This window comes from Thermobia domestica, chromosome 18 (assembly GCF_964235325.1).
Source record: "Thermobia domestica chromosome 18, izTheDome1.hap1.1, whole genome shotgun sequence".
Lineage (NCBI taxonomy): Eukaryota > Metazoa > Arthropoda > Insecta > Zygentoma > Lepismatidae > Thermobia > Thermobia domestica.
The window spans coordinates 132208050-132223694 of record NC_137471.1 but is presented as its reverse complement, the minus strand read 5'-3'; the positions used below and the strand labels follow the sequence as shown (position 1 = coordinate 132223694).

Below are 15645 nucleotides of genomic sequence, written 5' to 3'. Positions count from 1 at the left end.
CATTCTCTTCTGTATTTCATCAATATATATTTCGAATTTGCACTCATTAATTTATACTTCGCCCTCAATCATGGTGTAAATGCGCTAAATTCACAGTCACCAATGAAATAAGCAGAACTGAATTGAACTGAAGCAAACGAAAAATACCATATATATATAGTTTTGCCACTGGGACAAAAATTGAAATTTAAACAGCAAGTGTCGGTAAACCTGTCTGGATGACATCAGATGTTGACGTTCCTGTCAACCGTCAGTCCGTGTAGAGTTGCGAGACGTGTTGAAACAGTTCTATAGGAACTACAATTCTGAAGTGAATCTGTCAATATTAAAGGATGATTTATGGCCGTGTTTACTTTGAGTTCGAATTGGCCAACAATGTTGCAGAAGCTGCTCGAAAGATTTGCTCCGCATTTGGAGAAGCATCAATTAGTGAGTGCACAGCGCAAGAGTGGTTTAGTTGATTTGCATCGGGAAATGTCTCCAGGACAAGTCTCGAACAGGACGTCCATCCATTATCATTGAAGCCTTACTGAAGGAGGTCATCTGAGCGTGATCCACATCAAACGTGCAAAGAACTTGCACAAGGATTTGGAGTGCCGGAAGAAACCATTTGATTGCTCCACACAACCTTGGGAAGACTTGAAAGCTCAGTTGGTGGGTTCCCTCAGGTTTTAACCGAGGGAACCAAATTCCAGTGGCTGTCACGTTACAAAAAAGCTCCATTCCTGGATCAGATATTGACATATGACGAAAAATGGATGTTATACAGTAATCGCAAAAGAAAACATCATTGGTCGTCCCTGGTTCTGTGGCATTTGTTTTCATAGAAAACCATGAACAGAAGGTACTGTTCTGTGTTTGGTGGAGCAGTGGTGGTATTATTCACTTTAAATTGCTAGTGTGTGGCAAAACCATCACAGACAAGATGTACTCGTCTCACACAAAAGTTTGCAGCCACACACTGCGTCAGAATCAGCCAGCACTAGTCAACAGAAAAGGAGTAATCCTTCTTCAAGTCAACACCAGATCTCATACGCGAAAATAACAACGGTAATCAACACACTTGGTTGGAAAGTATTACCTCATCCTCCTTACTTCCTGTACGGCACTCCATTTATCACCTGTTTTTGGTTCTGGATAACTATTTACATAAGCAACAGTTCCAAAACCGAGACTATGTCACGCAAGTCATACTTTTTTTTTTTTTTTTTTTTTGGTTCTAGGGACAAGAACTTTTACAAACGGGATTTATAAGCTTGTAGCTAATTGGGAACATAAAACTCATAGATTTTGAACAGAAAGTTATATACTTTAAGGAGATACTTACTTCAAGAAATCGAAAATTTTTACCCCAGCCAGGTACATACCCTCCTTAAATAGAATTACTTTATATTCTTGCACGACTAACCATTAGATCCCAAACATCGTAAGTATTAAATGTGTATTGTAATACGTTTCCATGTACTAATTACGAGATCATATTGTTGGATTTTTACAGGACGGATCTCACATCAAGGGTCTTTTGATCAATTTTATCCATCACAATTGGCCAACTCTCCTTCGTTTACCATTTTTGGAAGAGTTCATCACTCCAATTGTGAAGGCTACGAAAGGGAAAGAGGAGCTGTCTTTCTACTCATTACCTGAGTTTGAAGAATGGAAAAAGGAAAAGGACAATTGGCATACATATAAAATAAAGTACTACAAAGGTTTGTATTTTCGGTACGAAATTTACATGTTCAATGTATAAAAATGCATGTAGAAGAAAATAAATAGTGCATTATTTTCATCATTGATTGAAGTCTATGAGTAAATGGGATGTAATATCGATGCCTTGTACTTATCGACCTGTAATCAGGGAATATTTTTCTTCTTATCCTAATTCGTGTCTTGTGAATTGTACTCGTTAGTCAGTCTTTAGGTACCAGATTAATATACTTCCATCTCCTGAGATACGAACTGTTAGGCGGCGAATTACTACGGAAATTTCTTGTAGGATAATTTACAGTTAAAAGTAGTACTTGCTGTTCGTAAAATGTTAAGGCTAAATTGTACTGCGTTCGAAGTTTACGCAGAAATCCGACGTATAAATAAATAAATAAATAATATAAATAAAAAAGCAAAGAATATTACATAACGTTCATCTCTAGTACATGAGGTTCTTGGTTCGATCCCAGCTCGCGCCAAATGAGTTTTGTGGTGGAAAAACACCGTGTACTTGGATTTTCTCGGGGTTCTCCCTTTTCCTCCCATTTCCTCCATTCCACTATTTCATTCATTTCACTCATCATCACTGTCTCCTTTAGCCTAGCCAGGATAACCATGGGATGTAAACCTTAAAGATTTTGTTTCATTACAGTTATTACGCTTTCACCCACAGTCTGGAGTTATGAATTTTCGAACGAATTTGTTTTTGCAGCAGCGTAAAACATGGTTGAAAGTGAAGTGGTTTATCATCTGATAGGGATAAGTTTCAAATAGAAAGCTTGTTTAAAATAGAAGAATGCAACCTCTGAGGAAAGCGCAATGTTTTTATTAAAATATCGATGTGTAACATTTCGCCAACTAACTAAACCTTTGGGTTCATCATACACATAAGACAAGAGAGAGTTACATGACATTGTTTTATGAAACTAAAAGAAAATTATTTCTGAAGATAGCGTCGCCATTTGGGAAACAATTAAATGTCGCGCGTTCCTCACAAATAATGTTTTTATCCTTCATTTACTTGGAAAACTATACATTTCAAACCTTTTTTCTGTGAAAAGACGCATCGTGAGAAATTAAAAATAGTGAAAGCATGTGAGACACAAACAGGGTGTCTCTCGGTCATGAAAGTCACGAAAGTCGAGAAAAAGTCACAAAATCAGAAAACGGTAATTTATCTGTACAAATATAAGTACAGACTAGAAAAGTTTGTTCTACAAAACATCAAAATTCACCACCAAAAATGTCTATGGTCGGCTTGAGACGCTACCAAATCGCAAGCAAACCACGCTTATATCGCATGTATGAAAATTGGACCTAATTCGCACGCATATTCAGTTTTGAGAATACTACGAAATTTTATGGTTTGGAAAAGAAAAGGGTCACGAAAAAGTCACGAAATTTCATTTTGGAATTTTAGTAGACACCCTGACAAAATACACTCCGTTTGATGCACTGATTGAAATTGACAGTTCCATCTACCTTGTACAGCTGGATCCAGTTTCTACTTTGTATTCCTATTTCTGTGAGATCCATCTTAATGTTGTCCTTCCGTCTGTGCCTAGGTCTTCCTAATAGTCGTTTTCCGATTGATCTTCCAGTCAAGACTTTGAAAGTGTTTCTATTTTCTTCCATCCTGCTACATGACCTGCCCACCTAAGCCTCCTAGATTTGATGACCCTAACAATGTTTGGTAAACTGTATAAATTATGTAGTTTCTAGTTATGAAGTTTCCACCATTCTCCTTTCCCGTTCCCTGGGGCCATGGTGGCTCAGTGATAGAGCGTTCACCTCTGGTGCTTGGGGTCCCGGGTTCGATCCCAGCCCACGCCAAGTGAACTATGTGGTGGATAAACACCATGTGCGTGGGTTTTCTCGGGGTTCTCCCGTTTCCTTCCACTATTCATTCCACCATTTCATTCATCACTCATCATCACCGTCTCCATTAGCCTAACCGGCATAACCGTGGGACGTAAAACTCAAAGATTTCATTTCCTTTCCCGTTCCCCTTCGGTCCGAATATTCGTCTCAGGATCTTGTTCTCAAATACTTTCAGTCTATGTTCTTCCCTCAGAGTAAGCGACCATGTTTCGCAACCATACAGAACAACAGGCATGATTATATATTTTAAGCTTCAAATTCCTTGACAGAATTCGCGACAAGAGATTTTGAACCGAATAATAGCACGAATTCCCTGCTTTTATTCGACATTTAATTTCTTCGTGAATATGATTTTCGTCTTTTAATATTGATCCTAGATATTGGAAAGTATCCACTTTATCAAAAACGATTATTTAATGTTTTAACGAATCCATAATTTGCCGTATTACGGTCCTGACGCACTTCCATGTATTTAGTTTTCTCAGCATTTACTTCTAAACCCAAGTTCCTGCAAGCGTTTAATAAGACCTCTGCATTTCTTTCTATTGTTCTCGTATTATCTCCTATTAAATTTACATCATCAGCATACGCCATAACCTGGTGAACACCTTTCAGCTCTAGGTCCTGGTTGCTATCCTTATAGCATATTCTAGGACAGAGTTGAATAATAATGGTGACAACGCATCTCCTTGTTTCAGGCCATTCTCGACGTGAAAGTTCGTGGACGAAAATTTTTCTACACGAACTTTACTTTGGAATTCATCTAAACATACCTTAATTAATATAATTAGCTTTTTCGGTATTCTGAATTCTAAGAGAACGCTGTACAGTCTCTCTCTTCTAACAGAGTCGGAAGCCTGTCTAAAATTAATAAATAGTTGATGTACCGGGGTATTGTATTCCCACTTTTTGAGTATTTGTCGAATGGTAAATATTTTTTCGATAGTTAATCGTTTTCGTCTAAATCCGCACTGATAATCTCCAATAATTTCATCTGCGTATGGGGTCAATCTTGCTAATAGAATGTCTGAAAGGACTTTATAGGATGTTGACAGAAGAGAAATGCCTCGATAATTATTACTGTCAGTTTTGTTGCCTTTTTTGTGAATTGGAACAATGATTGACTCTTTCCACTCTTGTGGCAATTCTTCCTTGTTCCAGATAAGGAGAATGAGTTTGTGTATCTTGTTCCACAATTTTTCTCCTCCAGCTAAAATTAATTCAGCCGGAATTTCGTCTACACCGAAAGATTTGTGTCTCTTTAATTTCCGTATAGCGATTTCTACTTCTATTCGGTTGGGTTCTGATGTTAAGTAAATCGTCAAAGAAATCTTTCCATCTGTTAAAGATGCTATCTGTATATATATTACTGAATGAATTGAATTGTATGCACAGTAATTTGAGACACAGTTGAGAAAGAAAAGCAAGGTAGATTACTTGTTTAGATCTCAATATGAAAAGATGCAACATTAAGTTGTTCACTAGTGCCCACCACAAGCCTATAGCCAGTACACAGTATATACATTATAAATCTGCTTATTCTGGAAGTGCCAGAGCTAATATTGAAAGAATTTCTTTTTACGTAACATTCAACTTATTTCTATAAACAGAGATCAAGTGGGACCATTTATTGAAACTAAGTACTATGAATATGTACCCAATCCCACTATTAATTAATTAATTGGTATAACCAGGTTAAAAAGGATTTATGTTCCGATAGATCTGAAACCGACACAAACACAAAATGGGTAGGATTGCCTATTTTTGCCAGATCGACAACTGCTTTGAATCAGATCTATACACAATACGTTTCCGTACAGCTTAGAAACTCCCACAAAACCTTAGAAAAGAATCTTACCCAATTTAAGAGATATATATGGATCCCAATGAAAAATCGGGTGTTTATGAAATAAAATACAGTTCTCATGAGATTTACATAGGCAAAACCAAAAGAAATCTAAAGGTCCCTGTTAAGGTGCATATTAGGGAAACGGAGAGCCTGATGCAATTGAAGCATCTGAAAAAACAGAACACAAGGTGAAAGATTTTTAAAAAAAAGTCAGAAACGAAGTAGAGACTATTGTCTGAAAATATATTTCTTTGTAATAAAATAAATAAAAAGGAGAAGGGCGGTTAAATGAATGGGAAGTGGTAATTACAAAATTCTCACAGCATTGGCATAACAACGAAAATAATAAAAGCTTTGGAGCCTTTCACTGAACCATTTATTGAAATTAGGTAAGAAAATATCACTGAAATAATAGCTTGAGCTGGAAGCTTTTTACTAAGGAACAAAAGAGCGCACAAATTGACTTGCTACATTGTAGCTTGAATCACCACTATTTGATATTTAATCGTTGTACTTGACGAAGTGTTTTCCAGCACCACTTTTCCCTTCGTAAGTCCGTTTCATTTATTCCTTGATGGTTTTTACATTTACATTCAAGCTCGGAAGTACAAGTAATATTCAGGAATTAACATCAATCTGTAAGTAAGATGATTGAATTCGTGAGCGTGATTTTATATTGTCTGATGATGTATAATGCATTGATTTTTATCGTATTTTCAGTTTTTATTCAAGCACTACAGTGAATCACGTCAATAGTTCAAGGGTTGGCATTAGAATTGGCATTAATTTCCGTTACAAAATATCTTGTGAAATTTGACTATTTCTCGGCCGAAACAATAGCGGCCAGCCACAGATAATTTTCACTATGTATACTAAAATTTTCTTTTCATATTAGTCTTGCAAATCATACCATTAAAAGCTAAACAACTTCTGTTAATATCAAGATGACAGAAATTTCCTGATGAAAGGTTCCGTGTGTTAGAGAAGACCTTTTATATTCTACAATACAGGGTTCCTACGGGTCAGGGAAGTCAGGGAACTTTCAGGGAAAATGGTGCACATCAGGGGAGCTCAGGGAAAAAGACTGGAAATGAGGGAAAGTCATGGAAATTTTATAAAATATATTTTCTCTATCATTAATTGTACATCAATTTCAGCGTTGCCAACCATTATAATACCCATTTATGGGAGGTAAGTGGAATGTACGTATGAGCAATTGATTACTATTTGTCTGTTAGATTTCTTCAGATCAGTAGGAACTCTGCAATAACTTTCTGTCTTGTAATAGTATCGTGTAGTTAATGTTCGCATAAATTTCACTATTTATGAAATTAATTTTTATATATAATGTTGTTCAGGTGTCTTGAATAATCTCTAATAACACGAGTGAAAATAGTATAAATATGAAGAAAATAAAGTACGTACGTTTGAGGAATTTTTCAATATGCATTGTTTTTAGATAAAAGTTGCTACTTAACGTAATTGGTTTGAAAATTAATTTTGTTTTCTTACAGGTTTGGGTACCTCCACGTCCAAGGAGGCAAAAGAGTACTTTCATGATATGGCGAGGCATCGTATAAAATTCAAATATGCAGGAAATCAAGACGACCACAGTATTAACATGGTAATTATTTTACATAAGGTTGTGATTTCGTGAGAGATTGATAATATATGGAATAAACCGATAACTTATCAAGTTATTTCTAAAAAATAATGTAATCGAAGTTGACATTGAAGTCTGCGAGGTATCCTCGTTAAGCCTGGAAAATTTCATTTGTGAATTATTATAGTAATATTTATAAACAATTATTATATCTTGAATATACATTTCTTGTCTTTGACAGAGCTCCCTCGTGCCTTTGGCGTGGAACACCCAGGTTAGGTTCCAGCCGGGAGCAGTTTCGATCCCACGTAGTAGGTCTACATCTCATACAGCTTTCAGGGCTCATTTTCAAGTTGGTCACTAAAAGTTACTTTTTTTTTTTTTTTTTTTTTTTTTTTTTTCAAATTTGTCACTAAAAGTTACTTTTTTGGAAGGTAAAGTGATTTTTTCGTGTGATTTATAATTTGCATTGGCAGTTTTCTAAGAAAAACATAAAAATAAATGGAAAAAGGCAGAAACTTATTAGTCATTACTCTTCTGAAAGCTTCAGTACTTGTCACATGTGAAACAGTCGGCTTTATTCTCACATCTTTCATTCTTTCTAAAGCACAGTGGATGATTGGTGGATGCTTAAGCTCTCAAGGTGGGGTTGAGAACCCTTCTGTGTCTATTCTTTCTTCTGTCATGATAGTCTTTTAGTTTTCTTTCGTAATAGTTAAGGCTCTGCTCAACGTTGTGTGTTTGTGTGGTTCATCATGTTCATTTTGTGTTATGCTTCTTGTATGTTCTTCTTAAGAGTAGGTGATGAATTTGAATATTTCATGGCTTTGAGAACTTTCAATGCTAAGTTAAATATAATGTTTTGGATGAAGAAATTTGGAAATAGGCCAGAACTGGTTCCACTTACTTAGAAGCTTCTTACATGTGCTAAGTTGCTTACCATAACTACAAAGCATACTTAGAAAACTTAAGAAAGAAGGAAGCTCGAAAAGAAGAAGTAAAGAAGAAAAGATGAAACAAAACAACAACAAAGAGAGAGGTGATGGAGAAATTGACAAAGGAAAAAGGAACCGTGTGCTTTTGGTCTCTTTTCAACTATTTACAAGAGACCAGACCACTATGAGCCCTGAGCTTTGCTACTGAAAGGAATGTTAAAATGAGATCAAATTAGTAGTAGTAGTAATAGTAGAAGTAGTACAATATTGTAGAAATGATATAAATCGTCATAAGTCTTAAAACAAGAACTTGAATACATAGTAATCTGAAACATATCAAAATTATTTTAACTTTAATAAAAATTATTATTTTGTATGTTTCAGGCTTTCAGCAAGAAATGTGTTGACCAGCGAAAAGAGTGGTTAACAAATTGGATGGATGAATGCAAAAGGCGGCGTGAACTTGGTCTTCCAGAGTTGTACTTATATGAAAAGGATACAAAGGCAGTGAACTTTTCAGACTTTGTGAACAAGGAATTAGTTCTTTTCAGTAACTTGGACAACGAACGATCTATTCCAAGTTTAGTAGACGGCTTGAAACCTGGACAGAGGAAGGTCAGTAACTGGGAGCTTAGGATATATTTTACTTTTCATTGTGAGATATTAGTTCTTGTCTCAGAAACTAACTTAGAATTGTTTGTACGTCCTGTGTGTTGACATGAAAATTAAAGAAATTGAACATAAGTGGCCTAATACATTGGATGTCTTTCTGTACAGTTTATACAAAATTAGGAAAGAGTGAAGGAAGAAATTCAGCTTTTCTTAGTCTTGCTGCTGAAATGAATCCGTACGATATAGTGTAAAACCTTCCTTAACCCTTTTAAATTTTTTGGCCTGTATACAAATTCGGACCTTCGGAATTTCCTTTATAAATCTCTAGTAAAGCTTTTCACACCGGGTTTTTTGCATTTATTCAATTATGGAAGCATCAAAGAAAATGTTTTATGGGCATTTTGCAGTCACGTGTGCGATGCGTGGGGGCAGTGACGTCACAAACAACGAAGACGGCTCTTAAAAAAGGATAAATTTTAGAGCTTTGTTAAAAAAATTCCGTGATGCATCGCTATTTATCTTAGAAACATAGTTTGTACCTCGTTGGTTTTGCTATAAAGCAGAGTTTCCAAATGTAGCACTCAAATTTCCCTATTATGTACCAGAAGCGGGAAAATCCCGTCCAAATCTAAAAAAGTGATTTTTCAGGAAAATTTTTTTTTTCTAAATATCTCCCCTCAGGGACATATAAACATATTAGAAGTGGTACCGTTGGAAACCTACTCTTATTTGGAACAAAGCGAGATACAAATCATGCTCCTACAGTAAATAGAAATATGCTAGGAAATTTTCCAGTGTTTGAATTCTTGCTTTATTTACACATTTTTAGTCAATTAGTTAGTAAAGTATCTACAGTATTATCACTATTTATCCTAAAATCATGAATCTCGCTTCGGCATGAATCGGCCTTTCGAACGGTATAACTTGCATATCTGTATCGTGCACCTGAGGGGAGAAAATTCCCCCAAAAGGAAACTTTTGTAAAAAAAATTCCTTTTTTTCCCCCTCAATTTTGGGCCCCTTTGTGCGCCCAGGGAATTTTCTCCTCTCAGGTGCACGATACGGATATGCAAGTTATACCGTTCGAAAGGCCGATTCATACAAAAGAAAACAAGGCATGATTCTTGTCCCTACGACAATTTGGGACGTGTCAAGAAATTTTTATCTAGAATTCGGCGTTTTTTTCATGGTATAAGGAAACATGCATATTGTTGAGACATGGCTCAATATTTTTTCTCGCCCTTAGTTTCCAAGATATGAGACTGGTATTTCGTGCAGTTATTACATACACTATGTAGTATATTTCGAAATACTTTGGGCACTGAGCGTTACCACTCGGGGCCTACAGAAGGGCCCAAAATTGGGAAAAAAGTTTACAAAAATTTCCTTTTGGGGGAATTTTCTCGCCTCAGGTGCACGATAGGGATATGCAAGTTATACCGTTGTAAAGCCCGATTCATGCCGAACAAGACGAGGTACGATTTGTGTTCCTACAATGATTAGTCTTTATGCTGAAGCGGATTGGATAGAAATTGACTGAATATGTATTATCGACGGAAAATTGCTAAATCGGCTATAGCGTCAAGACTATTTTTCCGCGTACATTCTTCGTTCCTCATTATTTTCACAATGAAGCAAAGTTTTTTTTTTTTTGGTACCATTCGCATGTGCGTGTCATATACCTGAGCGGAGAAATTCGCGATGAAAGACGATTTTCCCCCCAAAAAATCCCTTTTCCCAATTTGAGCGGGAATTTCACGCATTTGGTACGTAATAGGGAAATTTGACTGATGCAGTTTTAAACTGCTTTATTACAAAAAAACGAGGTACGAACCATGATCCTAGCGTCAATACTGTTGGTACTGTAACTGCTTCACTGAAAGCCTAAAAATTACCTTAAAAAAACACAAAATTTAAAAGGGTTAACGGACACCTCCATAACATTTCCCTTTTCCTCCACGGCAGAAAGATGTTTCCACCTGTTACTGTGAGGAGTATTTTTGCGGTTTAGGTCTTCCTTCTGTACCTTTCCTTTAGAATTTGTCTGAACTTGAGGTATGGGAAAAAAGTCGAACGTTCGTATGAATATCTTAAGAAAACACCTGCGCCCCCTTTTTTCTTTCCTTTTTACTCTTCTATACTGCAATTGATACTACTTGTCCTTTCTGACAGCTGGCTGGGCGCATGTGGTGCTGTGTTGCCAGTTTTTGCGTCGGGTATTGAAACACGAAATTATTCACTACATGTAAATCTCAGTTTTATGAAATTAAATGACACAAAAGAGAACTAAAGAGTGAAGTTAAAAATATGCTCTTAATATCCAGCAGGTCCACTACTCAAGTTGACATTCGGCTAAAACAATGTACACTTGTTCATATTCAAATTGGCAACGTGCGGAAAGGGTGAAATATTTACCCTTGCAGAGTGAGAGAAATGAACCACTATAATTGGCTGAACGTGCTGTTGTTATAGAAACAGTTCTTCTTGCCTGATTGTTATGACCGCGTGCAAGAAAGAAAAAACCGAGGCAAAAACAGGTGTCAGAAAGGACAAGTGTATCGAATGGACTGTATTGCAAACATCAAAAAGCGATAAAACATGTATTTAATTATTTTAGAGGCTCCAAACACCAAATTTCATGTGTTTAGCTTTAAAGTATTTCGAGATATGGATATCTTATTATTATAATTGCAACCCCACCCCTTTTTGTTCCTACCTCTTTTCTTCCATTCTAGGATAAATATCCAAAAATGATGGAACACGTCTAAATATGTAATTATTTTCAATGAGAAGTCCAAATACCAAATTTCATGTATCCAACTTTAATAATTGGTTGCTACCCCCCCCCCCCCCGTTTTCCTTTGAATTTCCAATAATCATTCCTTAGTGTAACCTTACGTCACAAACCCAAATTTCAAGTTTCTGGCTTAAGCGGTTTGACCGAGGCGTTCATCTCTGGTGCATGGGATCTCGGGTTCAAACCCTGCTCCCGCCAAGTGAACTTTGTGATGGACAAACACCGTGTGTGTGGATTTTCTCGTTGTTCTCCCGTTTCCTCCCACTTTCTTCATTCTACCATTTTCATTCATTTCTCATAATCACCGTCTCCTTTAGCCTAACCGGCATGACCGAGGCGTTGATCAGTCAGGCACTCAGGACTACTACTTTTATTTTTAGAGATTACAGAGTAGAGCCCTCTTTTACAGACAAGGACTTTCTTTTTCTCAAACGTTTCAGTAACATACCCGTAACCGAGAGAGTTCTCAGTTCATACGTATTTAGCACAGAAAATACTTTTTGCAATTTGAAAATAAATTATGATGCAATACAGTAGAGAAAAGAATCTCTTTCACACAAAATGTATTTGATATGAGTCAATGACCTGGTGAACCAAGAGACAGAACTTGTAGAAGCTGAACTTTATTCTTTTCTCTGTCCACAATAAAAGTTCAGTATTTAATAATATTGTTGCATGTTCTTGTTGCATTATTTTCAGTTTTAGTACGCGAATTGAGGAATTTTTATAGGGGAATGTATGTACACTTATGTCCAAAATGATTGTCGCATATCTATAACTGTCTTCTGGTAAGAATATAATTTGATAATTATTTTGCAAGGTACTTTTAATACTGATACTGCGTGTATAATCAGGAAATGTATATTTGTGGTAAATTTCATAGGAAAAGAATTATAAATACGAAAATTAGAATGAGTAAAACAATATGTTGCTAAATGGACAAGAAAATTTTATTTTCGTTTTATTGTTCTTATCTACTGCTCTTTTGACATGAAATTTGCCACATACATGTCTTTGCCGATTCTGCATATAGCAACATTATAAGAAATACCGGGCGAATTCGTTATCAAATTATATTCCTACAACAACATATTTATAGACATGCGACAATAATTTTGGACATTAGTGTACGTACTTGAGAAGAAAATTACCACAATCGAGGTACAGAGTACGAGGTCTGGTTAAAAAATAACGATACTGGTGCCAAAAGTACGGTTTACTGCCACAGACTTATTTATTAATTAAAGGTTATCCCCTACAACAATGCCCCCTTTCCTCTCGATACATGTTTACATAAGAAGTTTCCATTGTTGAAAGCAGTTGTGTAAATCTTTTGGTGTCACCATCTTGAGTACCGGTGCCGTTTTCTGCTTCACCTCTTCCACAGTCTGAAAATGAGTTTCGTTAAGGTCGGATTTCGCATTCGGAGAAAAAAGAAAAAAAAAAAAAAATTCTTAAGCATTTGGCGATGAGGATGGCATATGCGAAAGACGACACAAAAAGAATTAAATTTCAGAATTCTCGTGTTTGGAAGCATTGTGGATATATCCATTAAATTTAGAAACCATTTTGTTTTGTTTGTGTTGAACCTCTCCGTGTTTTAGTATTCAAAGATCGTAAGAATTGTTAAGGTGTTTACACAATAATGTAGTTTTGTTTGCTTGTTTGTTTGTTTGTTAGTTCTCCTTCGTTCACTTCTATGCAAGTAACTCGACACCGACCCACTATGCGTGAACATAAAGCTAAGTGGAAGCACGTTTACGTCGTAAGTGCAACAGCTTTTATAAACACTTTTCTTGGTTTTACATCCAAAGTGAAACTACTTCACTGTGAGACTTGATGGCTCACTGCTAGACCATTCACTCTGATAGTAGGATTCCTGGTTCGATCCTAGTCCAAATGAGTTTGTGGTGGACAACATTGTGTCCATGAAATTTCTCAGGTTTTGTCCGGGTCCCCCATATTATAATTCGACAAATTCTTTCATAATAATTCACTTCCGTTAATCATCCCTCTCCTTTCTCCTAAAACAGCATAAGCGTAAGATGTAAAATAACAAAGATTTCATTTCGGGTTTGGAGGCGCGGTGGCTCAGTGGTAGAGCGTTCACCTCCGGTTCGATCCCAGCGTTCACCTCCGGTCCCTGGTTCGATCCCAGCTCGCGCCGTGTGGACTTTGTGGTGGACAAACACCGTGCTCGTGGCTTTTCTCGGGGTTCTCCCGTTTCCTCCCTTTTCTTCATTCCACCATTTCACTCATCTCTTATCATCATCGTCTCCTTTAGCCTAACCGGCATAACCGTGGGACGTAAAACTTAAAAGATTTCATTTTTTTTCATTTCGGGTTTGCAACTGCGAGGATGATTCAGAAAGTGTAATGCCTCCAAGATGATTTCTTTATTTGTGTGTAACAGATGGCACTGATACAGGTTTCAGTGAAAAGCTTGCAATGTCAGCTACAAATAGTGGCATCATTTTTCAACATGGTCCCCATCACGGGCAACACACTTGCACCAATGCTAAAAGAGCTTTTCATGCCGTCGGCGAAGAATTATGATGGCTGCTGGTGACATCGTTGCTGAACTGCTGCTTCCACTTCCGCGTCACAACTGTAGCGTTGGGCCTTAAGATTGGGGAAGAGCCAAAAGTCACAGGGCTATAGGCAAGATCCGGACTATAGGCAGGATAAGGCAGAATGTCAAGAAAACTTTGCCAGCAGATGGGACAACTTTACATATTTTTGGCGAAGGAGTGTGGCGGTACTCCATCGACTGTCGCTTCGTTTCCGGGTCGTAATGGTGTATCCACGATTCGTCGCTGGCAGTGAATGTTGCTGGACGCACAACCTCCCACAGTCAGAGATTCAATGACAGCCTGCTGTTTCAACCGAATTGCTCCATTATTCTGGAACGAGAAGAGATAGGAAGGTAGAACAAATGACATTTTATAGCTTAAACATCAATGCATTAGTAATAAACAGTTCAGAATGTTGGCCAAATAGTGGGTTTAGAGGCATTACTTTCTAAATCACCCTCGTACTGCCTACACAAAGCAATATGATTCCAATCCAAAACTCCACTGTAGCTAGACCCTTTCAGGTTCAATTTCGCTGGGTTTTGTATAATTAACTTGGAGGATGGTGAATGTCCAGTTGTTTTATGACCCTTTTATTATTCATTCTTTCTGTCTTGAAATGATGGTATGTATATTATATAAACTTTCTCATATGTTGTTTTAGTGATGGATTACTTAAAAGTGTAAGGTTTCAATGTGTGTAATTTAAATTCCATATTCTGTTATACAGGTTTTATACACTTGTCTGAAGAGAAACGACAAAAGAGAAATTAAGGTAGCTCAATTGGCTGGATCGGTTGCGGAACATTCAGCGTATCATCATGGTGAACAGTCACTGATGTCAACTATAATCAATTTAGCACAAAATTACGTCGGCAGTAACAACATCAATATCTTGCAACCCATAGGTCAATTCGGTACCAGATTACAAGGAGGAAAAGACGCTGCCAGTCCTCGATATATTTTCACAATGCTCAGGTATGGAATTCATAATTATATACTAAAAGAATTTAAAGGTAACAAGTAGGTGTCTAGTAGATTCAGTGCACAGCTTAATTGTTACTTTCTTCGTTGTTATTATTTTTTATTGTATTGTTCATGATAAGGTAGTCTTCGGTGACTGAAGGGATTATGGGTGATATAAATATGTATGGAGGAAAAACTGCCACTAAAGTTAGTATTTCAAGCTCTTTGAATCATTAAACAAAGAATTTTCAGTTATTAAACTAACTAACTCTATGGCCTATGGAACCCGGAGGTTCAATGTCGCATTCATGAATGTTCTCCATTGACTTCCATTCTTAGCCAACTGGATCCAGTTTCTACTTTGTATTCTTATTTCTGCGAGATCAATCTTAATATTGTCCTCCCATCTGCGCCTAGTTTTTCCTAATGGTCGTTTACCGAATTGGATGCCCAATTAAAACTTTAAAAGCGTTCCTGCTTTCTTTCGTTCTGTTTACATGACCTGCCCACCTAAGCCTCCTAAATTTGATGACCCTAACAATGTTTGATAAATGGTATAACTTACTCAGTTCCTCGTTATGAAGTTTCCACTATACCCTATTCCCGTTCCTTTCGGGTCCAAATATTCATCTCAGGATTTTCTCAAATATTTTCAGTGTACGTTCTCCCCTTTTGGTAAGTGACAATGTTTCGCAACCATACAGAATAACAGGCATGATTAT

General features: G+C 36.8%; 1 protein-coding gene across 3 annotated transcripts in view; it reads left to right on the top strand.

Moving 5' to 3' along the window:
* The window catches only part of Top2 (DNA topoisomerase 2), a 144651-nt gene that overhangs the window by 50943 nt on the left and 78063 nt on the right, over positions 1-15645 (top strand). For all 3 annotated transcript variants that reach the window (XM_081746017.1, XM_081746018.1, XM_081746016.1), the window contains exons 11-14: positions 1499-1709; positions 6952-7061; positions 8360-8590; positions 14688-14935. In XM_081746017.1, the coding sequence (XP_081602143.1) occupies positions 1499-1709; positions 6952-7061; positions 8360-8590; positions 14688-14935 (800 nt within the window). The remainder of the gene's footprint in view (positions 1-1498; positions 1710-6951; positions 7062-8359; positions 8591-14687; positions 14936-15645) is intronic.